Source organism: Schistocerca gregaria, unplaced genomic scaffold (assembly GCF_023897955.1).
Source record: "Schistocerca gregaria isolate iqSchGreg1 unplaced genomic scaffold, iqSchGreg1.2 ptg000665l, whole genome shotgun sequence".
NCBI classification, from domain to species: domain Eukaryota; kingdom Metazoa; phylum Arthropoda; class Insecta; order Orthoptera; family Acrididae; genus Schistocerca; species Schistocerca gregaria.
This window is the reverse complement of record NW_026062048.1, coordinates 58,356-67,581: the sequence shown is the minus strand read 5'-3', so window position 1 is coordinate 67,581 and position 9,226 is coordinate 58,356. Positions and strand designations below refer to the sequence as shown.

General features: G+C 45.1%; 2 protein-coding genes across 3 annotated transcripts; one reads left to right on the top strand and one right to left on the bottom strand.

Moving 5' to 3' along the window:
- The first annotated feature begins 106 nt into the window (after nucleotides 1-106).
- LOC126318353 (DNA replication licensing factor mcm-5-like) lies at nucleotides 107-1,397 on the top strand. The gene is made up of 2 exons (XM_049993344.1): nucleotides 107-1,228; nucleotides 1,350-1,397. The coding sequence occupies exons 1-2, from the start codon at nucleotides 107-109 to the stop codon at nucleotides 1,395-1,397; spliced, it is 1,170 nt and encodes a 389-aa protein (XP_049849301.1).
- Nucleotides 1,398-2,345: 948 nt separating this feature from the next.
- Nucleotides 2,346-9,147, bottom strand: LOC126318272 (uncharacterized). 2 transcript variants are annotated; one of them, XM_049993265.1, is made up of 4 exons: nucleotides 9,064-9,147; nucleotides 8,901-8,993; nucleotides 8,614-8,723; nucleotides 2,346-8,547 (listed from the first exon to the last, which is right to left on the bottom strand). In XM_049993265.1, the coding sequence occupies exon 4, from the start codon at nucleotides 8,496-8,498 to the stop codon at nucleotides 2,376-2,378; it is 6,123 nt and encodes a 2,040-aa protein (XP_049849222.1). In that variant the 5' UTR covers nucleotides 8,499-8,547; nucleotides 8,614-8,723; nucleotides 8,901-8,993; nucleotides 9,064-9,147; the 3' UTR covers nucleotides 2,346-2,375. The 2 variants fall into 2 exon arrangements, with proteins under 2 accessions (XP_049849222.1, XP_049849221.1); XM_049993264.1 differs by having other exon boundaries at nucleotides 2,354-8,547; nucleotides 8,614-8,698.
- Between the last annotated feature and the right edge of the window lie 79 nt (nucleotides 9,148-9,226).

Below are 9,226 nucleotides of genomic sequence, written 5' to 3'. Positions count from 1 at the left end.
GGTCCACCTCGCGGACTTGTCTTGGTTCAATGAAGAGATCCACAACCAGCTGATTCATCACCCAACCGTGTATGTGGATTTACTGGAACGGGCTGCCAAACAAGTCATGCACGACTTGCTGGACGAGGAACTCCCAATCGACCAAGTTCACGACATCCAGGCCATACTCGTGGGCAACATGACCCCCGTTTCCTTGAGGCAGCTTTCGTCCGCGAACATTTCCAAGTTGGTCTGCGTTTCGGGCATTGTGGTGTCGTCGAGCAGAATTCAGGCCAAGGCTTCGCTGATCAGAGCGCAGTGTCGATATTGCGGAGATGTCCAAACTCTTCCCGTGCCGACAGGGTTCGGACACGTGGAGCTGCCCAGAACTTGCAAGGCGTCCGATTCGAAGGGCCCGGACGAGGCGAAGTGCCCCGCCACTCCGTACGTGATCCAGCCGGAAATGACCAAGTACATCGATTTGCAGATATTGAAGTTGCAAGAGACTCCGGAGAAGATCCCGAGCGGAGAAATGCCGAGACACGCGCAGCTTGTGGCTGAGAGGGCGTTGGTCGGGCGAGTCGTTCCGGGAATGAGAGTCGTTCTGGTCGGCGTTTCCTCGCTTTACATGAGCTACAGAAACGACCAAGGAGTGAAAGAAACGTCTGTTCGATATCCCTACATCAAAGTGCTCGGATTCACCGTCGACGCAGAAGGAGTCGGTCGGACTAGCAACCGATTCACCGAAGAAGAAGTGACGGAATTCAAGGCAATGGCCAAACGACCAGATATCTATCCCTTCATCGTATCCAAAATCGCGCCCGTTATTTACGGACACGACGACATCAAGAGGGCCCTTGCGTGTCAAATGTTCGGCGGGTGCAGAAAAATCTTCCCGGACGGAATGAAATTAAGAGGCGACATCAACATTCTGCTTCTCGGCGATCCGGGAACAGCCAAGTCTCAACTCCTCAAATTCGTGGAACGCGCCGCTCCTATCGGCGTCTACACCTCTGGAAAGGGATCCAGCGCCGCCGGCCTTACAGCATCCGTCATAAGAGACCCTAAATCCAGAGAATTCTATCTGGAAGGCGGCGCAATGGTCCTCGCAGACGGCGGCATCGTTTGCATCGACGAATTCGACAAGATGCGACAACAAGATCGCGTCGCTATTCACGAAGCCATGGAGCAACAAACCATCTCGATTGCTAAAGCGGGCATCACCACCGTCCTAAACGCCAGATCCGCCGTAGTCGCCGCAGCAAACCCCTCCTTCGGAACCTACGACGAGTCCAGAACCACCGCCGAAAACCTAAACGAATTTCGCAGCACCATCTTGTCTCGGTTCGACGCTATCTTCTTGATTCAAGACACTCGCGACGAAGCCCGCGACTTCAAACTATCTAAACACGTCGTAGACGCCCACATGGGATACAACCCCAACCAACGCCTCAGAGACAGCCACGAGCCGCAGCGCTCCGTCACCGGCCACTCCGTTTCGGATGCGGAAATCAGCCGCCTCAAAAGCTACATCACCTACTGTCGACAACAATGCTCGCCCAGGCTCACGGAACGCGCTTCCTCAGAACTGGTCCACCAGTACGTTCGCATGCGAAGCCACTACAGAGAAATGGAAAAATCGGGCGACGGGAGCTCCGTACCCATCACCGTCCGCCAACTCGAAGCCATCATCAGGTTTTCGGAAGCCCTCGCAAAAATGAGTCTGTCCCCACATGCAACGGAAGAGCACGTCTCAGAAGCAATCAGGCTATTCACCGTGTCAAGCCTAGAAGTAACCAACACAGGTAAAGTAGTCCTAGAACGCATGAGCGACGTCACAAGAAGAGAAATAGAAAGCATAGAAACACTCATCAGAAGACTTGTACCCATCGACTCAACTCTAAGCATTAAATCTTTAATCAATCAACTCGTAAAAATCGTACGTAACACCCAGTAACCCCCCGACCCAATGCCTTCACTGACCCCCCAACGCCAGTATCACGTTCCTGAAGTCTCGATAAAACAGGCTCTCTCATGGATGGTTCAAAAAGAAGAACTCGAATATCGCGTACAAAAAAAAATGATTCACAGAAATCGCTGATGCGCGCTTTGGCATTTCCCACCGACCTCTAAAAAGCTCCACGGCTCAAACCCGCCCCGCGCATGTCAACTCCTCAAACATGTATGATACACAACCTGAAAATTCCAACAGTAAAATCGGAAGGCTGTCAAACTTCTCAACCGAAATGTAACCCTCTTACAAGCTTTTACACAAAATCCCCACATTGCAAAACGATCAATAAAATCAAAATTGCGTAAAAAACACAACCTCTATGACACCTCGTCAACTCACAAGAAAACGCGCGTACAAAATCATAACCTTCCTAAAAATCATTTTATCCTCTTTGCTCGATAAACTCAAGTGCCTTCTGCTTGACATATTCCACCCTCGCTGGTGTTCCGTATGAAGACTCAAACATAAGGTAGCGCTTGAAAAAGGGCTTCATTTTCTTCGCGTTGTACTTCAGTGCAATAATCCGTTCGAACAAATTTCTAATGCGAGAAACATCCTTAGTTCTTAACTCCATTTCCAAAAACATGTTCCATAGATGCATTCGCTTTGGATAGGATGCGACTAAATTGTCAAATATAGTACGACCGCGCTCTGAATCCCCAAACTTGAACTCTAACTGAGCAAACTTAGTCAACACAGGAATATGCTTCCTCGATACCAGCGACTTCAATGCTCGATCCAAAAGCTCACGAGTACCTTGCCCTTGCTGATGCTTAAATTTGAACGTAGCAAAATCAATCCAAGAACTCTTGCAATGCTTCCACTTCTTCAACATAGTCTGGTAAAGCATTTCAGCTTCTTTCAATTTGCCCATATGCAAATGGCTCTGAATGGCCGCCCTATATATTTTCTTCGGATCGTTCGACTTCAATGCGCGCTTTAATACCAATTGAAACGTATCTGCATACCCTATTTGATTCTCAAGGTTCAAATAAGCCGCCCATACATTAAATCGATCCTCACTGTTCGTTGGGTCAATCCGTTTGATAGCGCGCTCAATAACATCTCGTGCACTTTGAACATCCTTCTTGAATAAGTGAAAGGCCACGTATTGAATCCAAACTTTGCTAGAATTGGGTTCGGTCAAAATTGCTCTTTCAAAATCGTCTGCAGATTCTGGAACCAAATTCGCATCTAAAAGCCTTTTTTCAGCCAATGCAATATCAGTCTCTTTTAGCCATTCCGCCTCCTGAATGTCTTTCACATCAATTTCACTATTATTCCCTGCTTCAGGCGCCACTTCTGCTGGACCTGATATGATATCACTCCAAGCGTCACTTTCAACCTGGCGATCCGGATCCGACACACATGAACGCTCAGGTTTCACCTCACCTAAATCAAAGTCACACCATTCAAACCCGGTAGAAAGACCGGGCAGCTCAGCCTCTCCTCCTTCATCACACAGTCCCTCGGGCAATCTCTCTTCAACCTCTTTCTCCTCCGTCTTCACCTTCTTCCCCGGTGTCATGCACGCCTCGTCCATATCAATATACCTCTTCTTCTGCGCCTGCAACAGCTTTGCCAAATACGAACTCTCGCCCACTTGAGGTAGTGGCTCTATTTCCTCCTCTTCTATCCCCAAGTTGTCTTCCTCCAACTCTCGATCATCTGCGCTGTCTTCATGACCCCCAAACCTTGATGGACGCATCGATAACGATGCCTGTCTCTTAGCCACATTCACTCGTAGTACGTATACACGTACATAATCCCCTTCGTGAAAAACAGACTTGACTCTCTGTATCAACGCTTCGTCGGAATCTTTGCCAGATCTGCTGCTCGCATCCTTTTCTTCCTCATCAAAGACTTCTGTTATATGGCACAAGCCGCTCACATTCGAATTCTCAATTGTAACAAAAATTCCAAAATCCATCACCTTGTTCACGTGACCTCTCATCACTGTATTTGGCTTGATATCTTCAACTGTCAACTTTTCCACGTCTTTCTTCCTTAATGAAATAAAAACCTTCCCCTGCTCTGCATCCGCTTTCATAACTATACCACGCACCAGCTTCCCTATCGGATATTGCTTCTTTACTGCCTCCTGCGAGCGCTCAGTAATCCCTTCTAAGTGGGAGAACGCTACGGTCCCTACAATATCTCTCGATAAACTAATATGCAACCATCTCTTCGAAACCTTTCTCACATATCCAGAAACCTTCATTCCGACTGCCAATTCCGCCATGGAATTAATCACACGATTAATGTCCGGTCCAACCTCCAACTCTGGATAAACCTGAGACGGCCGAACAGATACATACAGATACTTTCTAGACTTGAGAGCGAAGGATATAACTCGACATAAAACGAAATCTCCTTCTCGATTTATCCAATCGCTAAACAAATCATCCTTGTAAACATCATCCAAGTCTGTAACCGATGCTGAGCCATATATGTTCGCGAAAAACTGAAAAATGACGCAAACATTCAACCTGACTGTGATTACTCGCCCCCAAAGAAGGCTCCCTGGCACAACTTGATCCGGCAGAAACGCACTTTGAGACGGTGCGTTTGAATTCAGTGCGCGAAAAGAAAGATTTAAACACTTTCTATTGGATGAAGATGTAACGCAATCAATCACAACTGCTAGTACACATTGACCGACTTTGAATACGCTCTCTGGGTGCCTCAATACCTCGATTTGGTCGCTTACATCGCCAATATAAACGAATCCCTTCAAACTCTTCGCAACGACGACAGTTATTTGATGCGGCGTTACTCTCCGAATCCATACTGGTAAAATGGTACCCGGCTCAAAATGTTGTAGTACCGACTCATTTGATAAATAATTGATCCTCGAGCAAGCTGATATCTTCAGCTCGTCTATTGACAATTGATAGACAGAAGGCCTCATCGAAAGCTCACAAACAACCTCAGGACGTGAAAGATTTTTCCATGAACGCAGAGATATGATACGGCACGAAACCTCTTGACCCACTTTAAATCGAGAAGATAATGGCACCGATTCTAGACTGAAACCTCGAAACATCTCAAGCGTTTTTTTGGTCTCTTCAGCCGATGTCATTGATAACTTCTTCGCAGGTAAATTTATATCGTCGATTTCTTCTATACCAATTCTACCAAATACACCTGAATAGAGTGACAAGATCATCTCAAACTCGCGAACTTCTGTTACCTGAGCGGTCAAGGACATTCCCACTTCCAATGTAATATCAGGAGACAATGAATCCAAGGGGTCTGTTATTGTAATTTGCATTCGACTGTGCTTTGATCGAGCAACAAATGCCAACGAATCCGCTAAAATGTATTTAGATGATACCTTACTCACCTCTACGCCAACCGACTGGTGAGGCTTAAACTCAGCTAAGCCAAAGCTGCCATTATAGCCTCTTGTCGGCATATAAACCAATCTCCTAACAAAATCCTCAGGTAGAGATAATATCACATAATTTGACTTGACCTGTTCGATATTCAACTCCAGATGCTGCCCAACCACAGGCGACTTCAACAGTGATGATTCCAAACATGACCCGAAGTATGAAATCATGCCTTTCCTAAGGCTGACATCCACAACTTCGTTTGCAAAATCAACATCTAAAATAACCCCCGTCACCATTTCCCCCTTCCGGACCTCGGCATCTTCGTCAACCTGAGCAAAGCAGGCGAATGCCATTAATGAATCATCTAAACGTAAAAACACCCCTGAATCATTTTGCTTCATAATTCGGAGTTGAACCGCCATGCCTACCTTGTACTTTGTCTTTTTCAACTGTTTTAGCAGCGACCGCCGTTCTCTAAAATATCCATCTAGCCATACGCACCTCCCTTCAAAACATGCCTGATTCTTGAGTGAAAGGGCGCATTGTCTGTTCTCCAGATCCAACTGAGTCAATAAGGCACGAACTGATTGACCCTCGTAGAAGAGCTTCCGAATGTCATTTACGTGATTCGAGGCAGCCTGATACTTGTGTACAAACCCAGTAAGGTGATCCATAAACTCAACCACCAAACCATGATTCCCAATCTTTGAGATATACCCTGAGTAGACAGTATCTACAGCTAACTTCTCAATCTTGCAGGGGAGGCGGTCCTCAATGTATGTATTAAACAGGGTCTTCTTCTTTGTAACTACAACGCCATATGAACGCTTGTAAAGAATCAACAAATTATTCACTTTAGTACCCACCTTCATATTTTCTTTTGATAAATACTCTAAATCTCGGTAGTCGCTCAAATGAGAATTAGGTAGGTAAACAGAAACTTGCAGTTCCTTATGTTCTCCACTCGGAGTCCATCTCAATAAGACGCAGTATTGACTCTGTAATTCCACTGTAGCAGAAATCACGCGTTCCTGGGTAACAGAAAGAAACGATTTTACAGCTTCGCGCTCCTCCGGAGACTGGGACAACACTGGACTCAGAGAAAGAATACAACTTCTAGTTTTGGCATTCAATCGTAGTATTGTGCATTTTATCACATCTCCTACGTTATAGATATCGTTTAGGTTACCCTTGTCTGGGCTATGTGCAGTTTCACGAATAGGCAGAAAACCCTTAAAATAATTAAAAAATCCAACCAAACAACCATGATTTCTCACTGATAAGATGACTCCATGTCCTACCATGCCCTCTTCAAGGGTATTAATGTCCGAGAATAATTCCAGGTCAGACATCACAAGGCTTCGCTTATTCGTCAAATACAACTTGGACTGCTCCGGGAAAATCGCCAGTACGCGGACCTTCAGCTTCTTTCCGACCTTAAACTGCTTCTGCCAATTATCTGAGACCACTTCGGCTGCATGAATGTACGAACAAAACCCCTGAATGTGCGGTGAGACACGCATAATAAGACCATTTTCAAGAATCGACTCCACTTTTGCGAAGAGAACCTCTCCCACAGAAATATCCTGATAAAGAAAATAGCGTTCATTGATTTCAGACGATCTCATCGTCGCCACTGCCAAACCATCAATATGAGAAAATCCAATTATTCGGCATTTAACGGATTGGTTTACCTGGAAAGAATCAATTGTCACACCCTCATCTTCAGAAACCATCTTCAGTCCAACGAACACAAACAATGGATCCAGCTTTTCATCAGACACCTTCAGCTCAAGAATGAGCCCTCGGTTCTTCATGATACGTGCAACGACAGCATTTTCGAAAACCTGGCCTAACTTGACCGAGTCAAACTGCGCGGGTTCGAGCTCTAAAACATGCTTCAGGGAACTCAAGCCAACTGTGTTTGTACTATAATCAATATAAATGATTCTCGTAAGCAGTTCCTGCTTAGCCTGAAACCATTTCTTAAGGTGCCTTGAGTTAAGCACATCTTCTCTTCCGGTAAATGGTAGATATTCATCCTCTTCATCAGACTCAGAATTACGACGGACGTCATTTTCAGGTTGGTTGTCTTCTTTATCGTCCTCATCTAGACTAATGTTCATCCCATCAATGCTTTCCTCTAAATCATCTCCCTGGTTTCCAGAAAAAAGACAGTGTTCATAACTTCCTTCTTGAATTGCTGCGTGAATCAAGCTCAAAACGCCGGTCGACTTCTTAGAAACCGTCATCTCCATACCGTTCTGCAAAACAGTTCGAATCTGAGACTTTAAAAGCTTGCCTAAATACAAGCCACTTGCACCACTACTGCCAGATGACAAATTGCGGTCTATCATCTCATCGTACTTGAGAGTTACGGAGTTCAATTGTTGATTAATCGACTCAATCCTAAAGCTCATCTTCTGCGCAAAATCAAACTCCTTTCCATCTCCTCTAATTAGATCAAATGGAAGAAATGCCTTCAGCTCTCCAAAGCCAATAGAAACAGTATATCCGTGATCTTCTCGGCTCATAATAGACCCCTCTAACCTCATCCCAGACTTAAGCGTGTCCACTTTCAAGTGGCTGTTTAAAAGAGACTCTCTAGAAGAAAGCTGAACATCATACAAACGATTTTTAGAACAATTTAAAATGTAGCATGGCAGAAACTGTCCAACTTTGAGGTAATCCCTCAAATCAGCGACAGCCTCATACTTCTCCTCTTCGTCTTCCCCTTCACTCATCTCATCATAGTCTTCTCCCATACTCGGCATCTTTACCAGGTCGGACTTAATCTTTTCGGTCAGTGCATCGCTCAATTCAACCAACTTCAACTGACCCTTCAGGACGTCTGGTAATGCAATCGTCGCCACCATTTCCGTCACCCTTTCAACCGTGCCCATAACCAGCATGCCGGTCCTGAGATTTTTGTATGCCAAGGACGTCGGGTGTACTGCCGTAACCAGCTCTTTCGTTTTCTGCTGAGATTTAGTGTTCTTGCGTAGCTTTTTTCCCAACTTCTTACCGCGCAGAGCATCGCTATCGTCTTCCCTCCGCCCTTCAGAATGAGTTCGCCTCTTCTTGAAGACGTCCCTTTTTATTGTCCCTTTGAATGTCTCGGCATCTTTGGGTCCTTCCCTGGGAAAGTCTACTTCTTCATCTAACATGATCCGATGCGTTACGCCTGACTATATTAAAGCCTCGCCGAATAAGCGCCTAAGAAAAGTATCAGTACCGAAATAAGGCCTCTCCGCAGGAAGAGGAACTTTGTATCTCACGCACCCCTTTTCGCTTACGAAGATCGCGCTGTTGCGGATAAATAGTGCCCTAGCCGGTAATAATTCGTCTAGCTAAGAAGAAAAAAAACCTGCAGCGTATAGTTTAGTTTGACGCTGCTTCGAAGTCAGGGAAATACACAGGCTTCAAATACAGAATACAAATAAAAAAATCGGGACAAAAAGAAGTTCATAAAAAAAATTTTGTACGGTTCCACTGGTGCTGGAATTTTTGTAAGAAAGGATGCGCACGTCTGAATCCCTCAGAAATTACATCTCTCTTTATGAACATACTTGTTGATTCGGAATCAGAGCCAATTATAGGAACTTTACTCAGAGATTAGCACAGAATGCAGTATTCTCTAGAACAAAGTGAATCTAAGCCAGCTATGATACAACAGATTAGATATACTAGACAGCACACTATGGACAGCCTTCATTACGGGGAAAGACATACATGTCATTTCTAGACCCTCTTTTGAATGCGCATTCAAAATAAAAGGCCATGTCGCTTCTCTTGTCTTGACCTGATGACAGGATTGAAAAACAAACAAATTTGTGCCACAGTATAAACCCTTAAAATAGAACTGAAATAGAACTATCAAGAAATTTTCATTCTA

Coding starts and splice junctions, on each gene's coding strand:
- LOC126318272 (XM_049993265.1), bottom strand. CDS start 8,498: ATGTTAGATGAAGAAGTAGACTTTCCCAGGGAAGGACCCAAAGATGCC.
- LOC126318353 (XM_049993344.1), top strand. CDS start 107: ATGCACGACTTGCTGGACGAGGAACTCCCAATCGACCAAGTTCACGAC. Junction 1,229..1,349: donor TCCTAAACGCCAGATCCGCC/GTAGTCGCCGCA, acceptor TCTTGATTCAAG/ACACTCGCGACGAAGCCCGC.